General features: G+C 47.6%; 1 protein-coding gene across 2 annotated transcripts in view; it reads right to left on the bottom strand.

Annotated features, from left to right (window-relative positions):
* Nucleotides 1-3010: 3010 nt before the first annotated feature.
* MAGI3 (membrane associated guanylate kinase, WW and PDZ domain containing 3) overlaps nucleotides 3011-14503 on the bottom strand; it is a 202002-nt gene continuing 190509 nt past the window's right edge. The window contains exons 17-21 of one of the 2 annotated variants that reach the window (XM_040998529.1): nucleotides 11718-11820; nucleotides 10845-10971; nucleotides 10222-10365; nucleotides 5827-5965; nucleotides 3011-4399 (exon numbers count right to left, since the gene is read on the bottom strand). In XM_040998529.1, the coding sequence (XP_040854463.1) occupies nucleotides 3315-4399; nucleotides 5827-5965; nucleotides 10222-10365; nucleotides 10845-10971; nucleotides 11718-11820 (1598 nt within the window). In that variant the 3' untranslated portion in view covers nucleotides 3011-3314. Of the gene's footprint in view, nucleotides 4400-4888; nucleotides 5060-5826; nucleotides 5966-10221; nucleotides 10366-10844; nucleotides 10972-11717; nucleotides 11821-14503 lie in introns of those variants that run through there. The other variant, XM_040998530.1, reaches the window with a different exon arrangement.

Below are 14503 nucleotides of genomic sequence, written 5' to 3'. Positions count from 1 at the left end.
TTTGCCTCCCCAGTTCTGCAAGACTGCCTGGTGTGGCTTGGGTTCTCCCTTGCACAGCAGAGCCTAGGGACCCGGCAAGTCATCTGGGGTGACACCACTGTCCCATGCTGCCTCTCACCCAGACAGCCACGACCCACTCCTCATGGATGGCCCATCCATTTTCTCTGAGTTTTATGATTTACTCTGAGAGTGAATGTTTCCACCACCTTGGTCTGCTCGTGGTTCTTACCGACTTTCATGCAAATATCATAAAACAGGCACATGCCCACATAACTGCAAAATCCAGATTTTGGTTAAAGCTCTATACTGTTTTCATTCTTCATGTATTAGGAAGATTCAGAGTTTTCTATTAGATAAAATTGCAACTGTTCTTCATTCATATTCCTTTCTTACAATCTATTTTGAAAGCAGGCTTATATAGAGAGCGATCTTCTATCTACTGATTTACTCCCTACATGGCTGCAATGGCCAGAGCTGGGCTGATCTGAAGCCAGGAGCCAGGAGCTTCGTCCAGATCTCCCACATGGGTGCAGGGGTTTTCCAGGCACATTTGCTCAGAAGGGGAGCAGCTGGGACTTGAACTGGCATCGATAAAGAATGCTTAAACTGTTACACCACAATACTGGCCCCCTCTTAAGGCTACTTGAATGGCAACACTGAAAACAGCAAGTCTGAATATCTTGAGCAGGTCTGATTTAAATATAGTATCCTGCACACAAGTCTTTGCGTTGTTAAACTGCAGCTCAGGTTAGGATTGGTCATTACACTGGTTAACTCTTCTAAAAGCACAACCAGAAAGCAGCTGCCTGAGTCAGTCAGTCTGTTGCTGTTTTAAAAATGTAGTTTGCATCAGTGAAGCATGCCTCGGCAGGGACCCGCAGTGCAGGCCACCCACCTCAGCCAACCAGACCGGGCACGGCGTGTGCTCTGTCCACACAGCCATTCGAGGGTTGGGCTGATTTGAAACCACCCCGTGCTCTCTTACAACCCAACCCTCTTTAGATTAAACAGAAAATTAATTTGTCTACATGTTTAAAAGGACATCTTGCTGTAAGATATTCTCATGGAGCAATATAAAACTAATTGTGTTTCTAAGGCTAAGAAATCTCACATAGGAATTAACTGTGAAAGCAGCTGATTGGCTCCTGGGAGACAGGATTACACAGCCTAGCTTTCTAATCTTGCTGCTAAGACAATGAGAAGCATCCTCCAGTTCCCTGCCTGTTGTGACCAAGAAGAAAACATGCCCACAACAACAACAACAACAACGATTGTGCTGCCATGTTTTGTACACATTGCTGTAAGGTCCGCTGTGGGGCCTGGTTGTGGGGCCTGGCTTCAGTAGGAGCCCGGGCAACTGGCAAGTAGGAATTCACTTACCCTGATGAGCACCAGCTCCTCATGGTTTTGAAGTAAACATTAGCCAAAACTAAGTATAAATGTTATGTGATCCGTTAAAATCACGTGAATTGCCATGATGTGCTGCAATCAAATCCTGTGATCATGTGATAAAGTGACCCTGACGCACTGTGGTCCTACCAGCCAGCAGTGTGAGAGAGAGGGCTTCTTAGAAACAAAATGTTTATGCAAAATGAAATGTTTACAGTGAAAACAAGCGTGATGCTCTCTGGCGCAAATCAGTTTGCAGCTTTCCAGCTGCAGGCGGCCCTGGGGGCGGGGGTCCTGCCTGCGCCCTGGAGGGCCTGCTCTGCACCGCCCCGGAACTGGCTCCACACACAGACTGCAACAATACGCCAAGTGGACAGAACTTATTTTTTTGCTTTTTCTCTTTTTTTTAATGTCTATATAAAAAATAACGAGCGATTTACAGATCTTTCTCTAATCAGAACCTCAGTGTATATATAAAGGGACTGTACAATATATAAACATTTACAACCAGTACATCCATAGCTTGCTCAGCATTCCAAGGCCACATTGCTCCATTAGTATATGATTGGTACAGTGACAGGTTACTTAGGGAGAGCCACATCAGACTGACAACATATGACATCAAAGTTATGTCACAGTTAATGATAAAAATAGGATTTTTATCACTAATTGTGAACTACAGGGAAAAGAAATCATTTCTGTGGTACTAGATTCTCAGCAGTTACCAAGCCTCCTAGCTTTGCTCTATTCAGGTGGCAGGTGGGGAAGTGCAGTTCCAGATGAGAAGGGAATTTCACGCGGCTCACTCTGGGGCAGGCCCTTGGAGTGAGGGGCCTGGCAGTGTGTTTCACAGGATGAGCCTGGGTGATGGACGAGTGCGCTCAAATATTCCGCAACATCATTTTCTTCAGAGAACATGTCTTTATAGATGCTACTGGATGCTGCTTCAGGGGACTGCAAGGCCCGGACTATTTTACTGGAGTTTCAAACTTCCTCTGACTTCCCACGTGAAAAAGAACTCTGCAACTTGGTACAAGCTAAGCACAGGTATAACCCCTCATTTATAAATAAGGACGGGGAGACAGGCTTTAGGACTAAGCCCCTAGCACGCTCTCTACAATATCTGATTCTCCAGATATGTTTGCAGACTAATGACTTTAGGTGTGGATACAACAAACACCTCCGCAATACACAGGTGGGAGCTTTTGTTCGAAGAGCAATGAAGCAGTCTTTCCGTGTGCTTCTTTGTGGCCTCGTGATGAAACTGCTACACACAGAGGTGACCTGAGGGAACTGTGTCGGGCCGCATCACACGGCAGGAGCTCAGCTCAGGGCTTCCAGGTGCTTTCCCAGTCGGAACGCTGAGTTGTAAGGGATACAGCCAGTGATGCAAGCCATGTGGGAGGGTCAGCGTTTGACTCTATATATTTATAGTAGTGAAATCTGGAGTTTAATTTTTAAACTGGGACATCGGTAGCTGATGGAAGAGCAACTGCCATCTTTATTTAATGGTGAATTGATAAATCTTTTCTGCAAAGACCCAAGTATTTCTCTCTGTAAACATGCAACATGCTATTGAGAACAACTTCCAAGGCAAACTTCACTTGTGCATTACCGTGGGAGTGTCTGCACGAGGAATCGGACTGACACGCTATAGTAGACAACTCGGCCCACGTAGAGTGTGGTGAGCACACTGCTCCTGTCACTGCAAGTTGTTCAGCTCCTCCTGCAGGTGAGCTGGGAGCATGGCTGCTGCTTCCTGAGTGCAAGGGTAGGACAGTTTGCCGCAACCCCAGAGGCCCTCCATGCAGCCCAGGTAGTTTGATGCTCCAAATGTATTTGTTGTTTCTGAACTGGAAGGAAGAAATGTTTTGGGGGAAATGCTTTCTAGTAAGGAAAGAGTCCAACTGGTTTGCTACTGAGGGTCACACCCGCCTCTCAGTCTGAAAGTCACCAGCACTGGCGACTTGGTTTCCGCGTGGCACCTTCCAGGGCCCTGGAGTTATTGGTGGCCGTTTAGCTGGGGACCCTGGAGTTATTGCAGGCCTGGCCCTCCTGTCGGCTGCCTCTGCTTCCTGCCCCTGGTGAGCCTGGTCTCCGGGGAACCCGCCCCTCTCCCCAGGCTCCTGCCGTGGCTGCCCTTCTGACACCTGTGCGCTCTCTGCCAGTTCTGCTTGGCGAGAACTTGTCTCTCGGCTTCCTTGCCCTCTCTCCCTTGCAGCGGCGGCTCTGCCAGTGGCGGGCATGGTCTTTTTGGATGGCATGGACTTCTCCTCCCTCCGCTTGTCCTTCTTCTCTGGAGACCTTGCTCTGTGCTTCCCCTGCGTCGCCGCCTCCTTCCTGACGACCCCTGACTTTTCTTTGCCCGTGGGCATCTGCTCGGGGTGGGTGCCGGCCTGGCGCCCGATTTGTCCGCCCTTGCCCTCTAACCGCTCAGCTCCTGCCTTTGCCAGTTCCTTGCCTCCTTCCCTCGGGCTGCCAGGCCGGCCTCGGCCGCTTCCGCAGGGATCCAGTCCAGGGCCCGCCCTGCTTCTGGGCAGGGAGCTGTTACTCTCCCCTTGCCTGGGACTCGGGGATCGTTCTCTGGGTCTTCTTTTGGGGTCATTTTTTAGAGTGCTGGGAATCTTTCCCAAATGTTCCTTGGAATGTGGACTGACCGACTTTTTGGGACTAGCAGATCTCCCTCTCCGTGTAACACCATCTTCTACTTTTAATAGCTGTTTCTTGTCCCCGTGCCCATGACTGTTGGGTAGATCTCTCTTCTTCACATTTTTCTGGAGAGTGGATTGGTGCTTTAGCTCAGAGTGAGTGTCACTTAAAGTGCTTTTTGTTTCAGGCACACTGTCCTTTAATCCTTCGGCCTTTTGACCTGTTTGTGCTCTCAAACGGTCTTCAGTTACCGGCACAGGAGACTCTTCAAATACGGAAGCAGGGTGTGCAGATGGGGGATATGGTGACTGCTCGTCATAAATCACGTTTGAAGATGAAGGATTATTAATACCCCAATCGCCTGCAAAAGTGATTTGAATAGAGCATTACACTGTAGAGTTGTACATCAGCACAGTACATCTTCAACTGGAGCGGCTATCGTGCGTGCAGCTGTGGGCGTGCAGCTCCCGCGGGGCGTGTACAGCCCTGTGTGCTCACAGCCCCTGTGGACACAGCCGTGCACACACATCTGCTCACACCGGAAGGGCGGCTTGTTTACATGAGCACAATTCATTTCCAGTTATGTATAATTAGCAGGATAATATAGGAATTGTAAATTACTAGTATGGCCCAATAATGAACTTATAAGAAATAAAAACAAGACTGGACCCAACTACCTGGTCCATGTGCTTATTAATTCAGTCATTATCTTACTGATACAACAAAATGGCTAATTAATAAAGGAGACCAAACCGTGGTAGCCAGAATGAGACATATGGGCATTTGCAAATCATTTTCTTGTAGTAAACTGTCCAATTTAATGTCAAAAGGAGACTGAAAAGTGCAGAAGATAGAAATTATTTAACAGCACCATTTTTAATTAAAAAGAAAACAAAAGAAGGAAGTGATTTACAAGACATGCAAATTTACCAAGTCTGTTTAAGGAAAGACCAAGAAAAGCCCTGAAAGCCTTAATGCTGCTCAGGTTTCACGTAGGAGCACAGACCGGAAGGAGCCAGACCTGAAGGAGGAAGAGAAAAAGCCTAGGACTAGGTGAAAAAAAAATTTTCAGCGCAGTTAGCAAAGATGTCACAGGGACTGTATGTTGCCTAAGCACACGGTGGCAGATGACACAGTTGGCCAGAGATTCACAGGCCGGGGCGGGAAGGGGCTGCAGGGGCTGCCAGCTGCCTTTCTTTCTGGAATAGCGGACTCAGTAAAAAACAAGTGATTTTTTTCAGATCCTGTGATATTTCAAAATTATACGATGAAACCAAGGAAGCTTGAGATTAGTATGGTAGTGCAGATATGGTCTCGGGCCCAATTCTGTCTTGAGGTTGGACTATAGCAACATGTTCCTGACAGTGACTGGTGAGCCCCAAGTTCTTACGCTGCCCACTGAGACAGACGGATCTTACTGCACGGGGAGAAGTGACAGGCAGGGTGAGGTGTAATCAGTCAAGGAGGGAGAGCTGGGTGTCTGAAGGAGTCTTACAGTGCCCTGCGCGGGATTTACATCACCGCCTGGCATGCCCTCCTGTGCTACAGGTACATTTCTCTGCAAAAGCAACCATGTGTTTTCTGATGCAAGCAATTTAAAATATGTTCCCCCCAACCTAGCCCTGCTTGAATTCACTTGCACACTGGGTTATGCAACTCATTTCTAACCGTCTGGTTGATCACCTCTGAATTAGCTAGTTAAGAAACAACCTAGCCTCCAAGCAGACATTCCTTCTCTTTGTGCTGCCCGCCCCGACGCACAGCTCGTCAGCGGATGGCTTTACTCACCGTGGTCAGGAATCAGGCCAGTCCCCGGCCTCAGCAGCAGCAGAACCTTGTTTCCCCCGGCCTGAATCAGCTCAATCGCTCGAGTATGTGTGATGCCTTGGGTGGGCTCCCCGTTGATTTCAACAATCTGGTCACCAACCTGGACAGGGACATTTCCAGGGAAACATGAGGCTAGGCATTCTCCAGTTCTGATGCTGTCACCCCTAGAGTCACGCGGACTTGCTAAATGACTGATCTCAGATATTTAACCTGGTCACAGTGCTATTGTGTGAGAGCTGATGAGTGCACAGATGACAGCAACAGGAAGCGACAACGTCTGGTTTTACTTACTCTCTAAAAATCCCACATGGCTGTTAGTATGGCTAGTAAGTCAGGACAAGGACACCTTCAAATTAAGAACCAAATTCTACACTTTCCACCAGAAGCTGAGCAGGGAGGGAAACGCGAGGTTTAGAACTGACATTCCTACCAATCCAGACGCTCCCACAGAGCCGTCTCTGTATCAGGAGTCTTTTATTAAGCGTTTTTAAATTTTTATTCTTGTTTTCCATGAAACAGTTTTGTAGGCATGGGGATTCCCCCATCCCTTCTATTCCCCCTTCCTCCTTTCCCTCCGTTATCCCAGCAGTACAGTGCTTTAGCAACAGGTACAAGTGTAACATTTTGTGGTTTAAGTGCATCACAGCACTGTGGGTGTAGACCAAGGCAGAAAATCTAGTGTCACACAGGAAGGGTACTTTCAAACTAAAGCTGAACCTCTAATCTCTTCTCTAAAATTTGGGTAGATGTTCCCTCATCTTCGAAGTCTTTGCTGGGAGAATTGCTCATCCCTTGACACTGCCACTGTGTCCTTACGGGTATGCAGCATTGGATAAATAGCATATTTACAGATGAAAATCCTAAAAACAAGCAGGCTTAGAGAACAGAATAACCAACACTTAAAGCCAATACAATCATTTACCTGGAGTCAGAGTAGGACACCTCAACACTGTTCCTACTTCACTACAAAGGCTGCTGGTAGGACAGATATGGAAAAGTCAAATGTAACTTCTGCAAATGACATGATTTAAAATAATGGTGGTAGTGATTTAAAATCTATTTTTAGAAGACAGGCCAGCAGAAGACTGTGAGCTTCAGAACAGAACTAAATTGCAGAACACTGATAAAATCCCCAGCAGAATATTCTAAATTACTCCAAGGGCTTACTGAAATGATCTAAGTAGCTGTGCTGGGGACTCACTAATTACTCCTCAGAGGTCAGCGTCAGCCACCCGGAAAGCAAACCGTGCCAGTCCAGGGGCCAGTAGGGCTGGGCAGGCACAGGATCCGGGGCCCCTCTGGCTCTCCTTGCTAGCTGTGTGGTCTCATTTTCCTCGTTTAATAAAGGAGGATTTTTATGCCAACCTCTGGGGTTCTGAGAAGGATTTAATGAGGTGAAACAGCATTGTATACCATGTGCAAGTAAATGTTAGTTTTCAAGTTACTTTAAAGTGTGCTCTTACAACTTATTCTTCAGAACACAGAGTTTTAAGTAGTAAGCTGTGAAATAGAAAATAATGCTGTATATGGTCATACAGAAAAAAAAAGTCCCACTCTTGGAGAAATGTTAGATACATAATCAGAAGACGGATTCAATATTCTTAAGATTGGAATGTTTATCCCCGGAATGTATGTGTTGAAAATTTAATCCCTGGAGTCATGGCACTGGGGATGGGCTTTGTGGGGGTGACAGTCTCTGTCCTCCCTCACCCATCTGTGAACGACTGGCCTGGGGCTACTGTGTGCCGGGTCCCTCAGCACGCCGCCTGCACGAGTCAGCACTGCAGAGTCAAGCTGTCTCGGCGGCCCTCACTTATTTATAAGTCACCCGGTATCTGGTTGTCCATTATTATTTTTTTAAAGATCATAAAAACAGGATGGAAAAAAGCATTAATTAAAAATTATTCAGAATACACGTGTGAAACAAAAACCAACACCTTGGTTTTCCTGGGTAAGTGGAGGGAGAGCTGTTATGAAGAAATACAGAGGCGAAATCAGCATGAGGTACAGTCCTGCTGACAGCTTAGTGAACGTCAAAGAAGGTAATACCTGGGGCCTGCCTTGGGTTTATTTCTAATGAATTTCAATCTAGTTATTTCTAGTTATTTTGGGGGGAGGGATTAACTCTCTAAATCTGTGCACTTTACTTCAGTAGAATAAACTGTAAATAAAGCTTGTAATGGGATAGATTTGCCACCAGGTGTCATTTTTGTTTATAAAGACTGCGTTGGTGGAAGGCCAGGGTGTTCGGGCCGCAGACAGGAAAGCAAACAAGCTGAAGCCCTCAAGGCTGCTGGGAAAGGCAAGCGCAAGAACCCTGCGGTGTCATGTGGAAAATGTACTAAAACGGGGAACAACTTTGGATATACAGAAAAAAATAAAGGTTCAAGTTTAGTTGTTATTTAAAAATAAAATTGTGGGGAACAAAGGAAGGAAGGAAGTAAAGCAGAGAGAGATGAAAGAGGGGGGAAAGAAATAAAATAGAAGAAAAAGAAAAGTAGTTAGAACTACTAGAGAACAACAATGCCCCTGGACTTTCTCACTAAGATGCCCCACGGTGCCTCTGTGCAGGCTTACATCATCAGGGAACCTGTGAAGAAACTACACACACCATCGAGTCCCAGTGGAGCCGTGTCCAGGTGTGACGCTGTGCAGAGCCCGTGGCTGAGCTTAGAGGAGCTCACAGCAGGGCCCTGGGAGCGCTGAGGGGCTGGGCCTGCAGCAAGGGATGCAGACCCCGGGCCTCAGTTTTAAATCTGTAGATGGGGACAGTGCCACTTGCAGGGCTTCTGTGAGATTCAAGTGACAACAGGCTGCCTCGAAGACAGCCCTGCCTATTTCTGTCCAATGCTGTTCTCACTCCCTGTCTCAGGACGCCCCATGCCACTCAGACTTAAGGACCAAACCAAAACTAAATGTGCACATCCTCTCAATTCCTTTTCTTCTCTAAGTTAATATTTTCTTTTTCTTTCTTTTAAAGATTTATTTATTTTTACTGGAAAGTAAGAATTACAGAGAGGAGAGACAGAGAGGAAGATACTCCACCTGCTGGTTCACTCCCCAAATGGCCCCATCTGCTGGAGCTGAGCCGAAGCCAGGAGTTTGTGAGTCTCCCATTTGGGTGCAGGGTCCCAAGGCTTTGGGCCATCTTTTGCCGTTTTCCCGGGCCAAGAGCAGAGAGCTGGATTGCAAGTGGAGCAGCCAGGGCTCAAATTAGTGCCCATATGGGATGCTGGCGTCAAACAGCAGCTCTATGTGCAATGCCAACAACACTGGCTCCTGAACTATCTCTACGAGAGTGAACTGAGGCTACATCCAGCAGTTCTTCATTAACAGCATCCTGCCACCAGTCCCTCCACCTGTCAGACCAAGTACCCGGGCCATCCTTGTCTGTCTTCCCAGGTACAAATGAACAGGAAGCTGGACTGGAAGTGGAGGTGTGACTTGACACCAGCTACTCTGCATGGGATGGACATGCTCAGAAGTGGCGGCTTAACCCGTGGTGCCACAATACCTTCCTAGGGAATCCTCTGATTAACATCTGGAGGAGAAAAGTGTCTTTTCTTTGCAGACCTAGAAACAATTTGGTCTGCAACACCCTATTCAAAGCTACAATGTTTTGGAGTTGAAAGACCACAATTTGTAGTCTTTCAAATAATAAAGAAGGTTGGGAGAGTCACTTTTTAACCTCTGCTTACCTCTACAGATAATAAGAGAAAAAAATATAGATATATGGGCCTTTTGTTTCTTGGAAGAAACTGAGGATCTTGCTCTATCCCCGGGAAGTATTTTACCAGTTGATTCATTTGCCTGCCAGTGTTGACTGTGCAAGAAATGATATTCTCTACTGATCAGGGTCAGTATACTGCAATATAAAATAGCACACCGAGTGAAAACATGCAATCATCAGGAGGTCGAAAAAGAAACACGGCAAGGTGTGGCATGCGGTCAGGATGAGGCCCACAGCCCACACTGGGTGCGGAGTCAAGTCTCGCCTCCTTCCCTTCAGATCCAGCTTCCTGCTAACGCACACCCCGGGAGGCAGCAGGTGACAGCGCTGACATTTGGGTCCCCGCCCCGCCATGTGGGAGACCCACATCCTGGCCTCAGCCTAGCTCAGTTCTGGCAGCTGGGGGCAGTTGGGGAGTGAGCCAGCAAGCAGAAAATCTTTCTTCCTTTAAAGTATAAATAAACAGGCAAAAATTAAACAAAAAATAAACAAGTGCCAAGTATTGGGCTTTTAGGTTTTAGTACCGGATAAACCTGTTTCTTAAGGTTCTGGAAGTTTCCTTCCGCCTTCCCCATAAATGTTATTTTTAGCTGAGAAGCAGTGGTCGTGGCCAGCAGCCCACTCACATGAACGCGGCCGTCTTTGATGGCAGGCCCGTCCTCAGCAAGGCGAAGGATGAACAGCCCCATGTTGTACTCCTTCCCGCCGCGCAGGCTGAATCCGAAGCCCCGGGGCCCTCTCTCCAGCTCCACCGGGTAACAGCCAAGGCTCTGCAGACACACGGGGAAGAACAATCCTCAAGGGCTGACACATGTCGTACTGCGAGGAAGGTTAGCTTTTGTGGGAAGCCTATTTACTTTTCGTAAATGGACCTAACTACTCTGAAGATTGACATGTCTTCTCATTGGTCGATGTGTTTTGGCACAGGTAGGAATCAAACATTTAGAAGGTGCTTCCTTTAAGCAGTTTCATATTTTCCTGAAGACAAACCAATCCTACTTTGTTTAGTTAAAGCACCAATTACTTTTAAGGACTTAACTAAGGGCTCACATTTCTCCTATTTTAAGAGTAAGCTGTTTTTGTTTTTACTTCACATTCCTTCATGGAAGATAACTGAATGCCAGTTATACAGTAGGTTGACAAGAACTAAGGTTGGCAACATATTCCTGAACTGATTTGTAGAAACCCTGCATCCATATCCACACCAGAGCAACCCCCAGATCAGCTGCATTTGGGGGCGTCGGCTCACCTGGTTGTGCCGGCTGCCCACCACTGAAATGGCGCCGGTGTCAGGCTGGCCCAGGTGCTTGGGGTCACTCCAGGACTGCCTGTAGGGCGTGGAGGCATCTCTCCCCATCTCACCTTCTAGGAGACTTCTACAAGAGAGAAATCAAGTCACTCTCAGAGGAGAGAAGTGAAGAGCAGTCTAGAAGTCAAGGCCGATCAATTTCTTTTCTTTGAAAAGCTGAGCCTTGTCATTGTTCCCCGACAGGCCAGCAAAGGTGCACTGTGTCCGGAAGCAGGGCCGCTGGGGGGAGTCTGCTCACCGCCTCCTGCCTAGCTTGCACCCTGCTAAAAGCCCTGGCTTGGGAATGTCTCAGTGCAGTTCCTATCAAGGAAAACTGTACCACGGGCAGGGAGGCTGAAGTGGTCACAGTGAAAAACAGCTTTCCTGGAGCACCGGGGACCATGCAGATGCTGGATTCCAGCAAATGCAGTGCTTGCTGTACAGCTAATATTCTGAAAAGAAGAAGCGAGAAGGAGGTCTGCTCTACTTTGGAAATCTGAGACAATACGCCATGTGGAGCTGGAGTTTCCTCACCATAACCATGACAAATGAGTGCAGTGGAAGCATTGCCTGCAGTCACTTCCTTCCAGCCCTTGTGGGACTGGCCCCACAGGATAACTGCACTGGGCCTGGGAAGGGGCTGAGGACTGCGAGCCCGGGATGAAGGCACCACAGGGAAGGGGGTGGGGAGTTGCTGCAGGTGGAACGTGCCAGTATGCTCACTCTGACCTCCACAGCCGCTCTTGCACATGGTCACAGGAACAGGGAACGTGGTGAGATAAGATAATTTGGGAGAACAGCCGACGCAAGAAGGGAACCAGAGAGCAAGCTCACCTGTCGCCAAGGGTGTGGCTGGCCTGGGACTGCCCCACAGGCCTGTGCTGCAGCGCAGGGCTCTGCCGGGCTGAGTTGGTTCCTGATGGCGGACCGTGATGTTCTGTTCAAATAAGATAACAGCAGAAGTAAGAAGTGATTCCTAACAATGTGGGACCAAGAGACTGACAGTGAGAGACAGTTACGAATAGGCCTTCGTTGACCTCAGGGTGAAGCATTGCTATCAGCTGTCTGGAATTGGAGCATTCACGCCTTGCTCCCCTTGGCTTCTGGCATTAATGGCTGTATTTCAGGGGAATCAAAGTCATACTCTTACATCCCACTTTCACTTTTGTTTTTGCTCATCCATACATCACAGAAACCAGCAATGAACTCAATCCTCCTATTGATGTAGCACCCAACTCCAGGAACCACCTTGTGGCCTGCTCTGCAGTCTCCAGGCACACTCCAGGCTCGCTCGTCATGATGGGGCATCCATCCTAGGTAACAGGTGGCAGGAATGCAGCAGGGACACAGGCCGGCCGGCAGACCACACACACTGGCACACCTGTTTCCACGAGGCTCCTGCACGTTACTTGGGCTGACAGTGAACACCACAGAATTACCCTGTGCTGACAAATGTTTGCTGATTCTACTGTTTCTGGCTTTCAGGCACACAAACACAGGTGAAAGAAGTAACGTTTCTGTCTCCTTCCCTGCTGGTTCCTGCAGCACAGCACTGCTGCAAGGCTAAGTCATGGGGCCCAGCAGGAAGATGAGGTTCTAAAGTTCATCACTCTTACTCAAAATGGTCAAACTTTGACAGACACTCTTTAGGCTATCAGAGAGAAGGGGTGACAAAGGTCATGTGCTCTGATGTAGGACGGAAGAACAGGTCCAGGCCTGACCTCAGGACTGACTTGCTGTGGGTTCTGTGTGCTCCATTTTTACAAATCTGAATTTTGGGCCTGGCAAGTAGCCTAGTGGCTAAAGTCCTTGCCTTGCAACTACCAGGATCCCATGTGGGTGCTGGTTCATATCCCAGCAGCCCTGCTTCCCACCCAGCTTTCTGCTTGTGGCCTGGAAAGCAGCAGGGGAAGGCCCAAAGCCTTGGGATCCTGCACCTGTATGGGAGACCTGGAAGAAGCTTCTGGTTTCAGATCAGCTAAGCTCTGGCTGTTGTGGCTGCTTGGGGAGCGAATCAGTGGACAGAAGATCTTCCTCTCTGTCTCTCTCCTCCCCTCTGTATATCTGACTTTCTAATAAAAACAAATAAATCCAAAAAAAAAATCTGAGTTTTAAAATTTATTTTTAAATAATTAATTAATTAATTAATCTATTTGAAAGGCAGAGTTGTAGAAAGCAGGCAGGAAGGGAGGGGGAAGAGATCTCCCATCTGCTGGTTTGCTCCTCAAATGACTCCAACAGTCATGGCTAAGCTAGGCTGAAGCAAGGAGCCTGGAACTCCAGCCAGGTCTCCTCTGTGGGCAGCTCTCCCAGGTACATCAGCAGGGCGCTGAGTCAGAAGGAGGGCAGCAAGGACTAGAACTGGCGCTCAGATGGGATGCTGAAACCATAGGCAGGGATGGGTTCCAGTGCTAACACAGCCCGAAACCTTGCTTAAAACCCCCTGGGCACTGTTGCCTGCCCACTCACTTTCTGTTCAAAATGTCGGCTCCTCTGTGAAATCCTACCTAGTTCCTTCAGCACACGGTGATCTCCCCATTTCCATAGCATTTGCCACAGGATGTCAGAGCTGGCTGAGCACCTGTCTCTTCTGCCAGCCTGGGAACTTCTTGCTTACAGGACCCAAGGCTCATTGATCTTAACACTTCTGTACCTGCTGGAAATTCCCAGGAGACCTGTGACCTGGCTGGTATGCCAATTTTATTTCTAAACTTGAGAGCTCGTTAGAATTGAAGCCTTTTCTCCTCGCTGTAAACTCACGGCTGCATTCCGAGGACGGACACTGGTAAGAAGGTTATACCCACGAACAGGACGACTAGCAGATGCACCAGACGGCGTGTGGCTCACTTTTGGGCTTTTCTGTTTACTAGCTGGTTAGAGTAACGGGTGTGCAGCACCAAGGCAGGACCGCGTAACTAACTGGATCAGTGTCCTCTGCCTTTCCAAGGGCGAGACATGCCACTCCAGCCAAACGCACTACACACTGGTGCCTGCCTTTTTTGTTATATGCTTTTGCTGTTGTCTATACCTTGGCAAAGGAAAACTTCCCAACAGGGGCATTCTTTTCCTTTCCACTGCAAGCCAACTACATGGCTGCTACACTTAACTTCTGTGCTGTAAGTGGTTCTACTTTGCAAAGTTAAATATCTATCCTATGACATCCAACAAGGCTATATTCTCTTGGTTTATCTGAAATATCTTCGAACAATAAAGCAATGCGATCAATGCATCCCTCCTTCAGTGAGCCTCTGTGAGTACTTGAGAGAAAATGTATTAGCGGAGGATAAATACAAATCCAGTTAAACTACAGCAACAAACATGATGTGTTATCTTCACCAAGAGTAAATACGAACCTGAGAACATTTTAGAGTAAGCAGAGTCCTGCAATGCTCTTAGGTGCTATGAATTAATATTTACAGATTTCCATTCTACCAGGATTAATCTATATCTAACTATATACATATTCAATACATTCCAATAAAACTGGAGTTTTTCGAATGGCTTAATAATTTGCTGTAAATTTTTATATGGAAGTCTTCCATGGATATTTGATTCAGGAATTGATTCAGAAGGGGAGAGGAAGAGACAGGTATTTTCTCTGGTAGACAAATAAATACCAC

The sequence above is a fragment of the Ochotona curzoniae genome, unplaced genomic scaffold (genome assembly GCF_017591425.1).
Source record: "Ochotona curzoniae isolate NIBS_2020 unplaced genomic scaffold, NIBS_Ocur_1.0 scaffold_1037, whole genome shotgun sequence".
In the NCBI taxonomy this organism is placed as follows: domain Eukaryota; kingdom Metazoa; phylum Chordata; class Mammalia; order Lagomorpha; family Ochotonidae; genus Ochotona; species Ochotona curzoniae.
The sequence above is the reverse complement of the archived record's forward strand: the minus strand, read 5'-3'. Positions and strand labels throughout refer to the sequence as shown.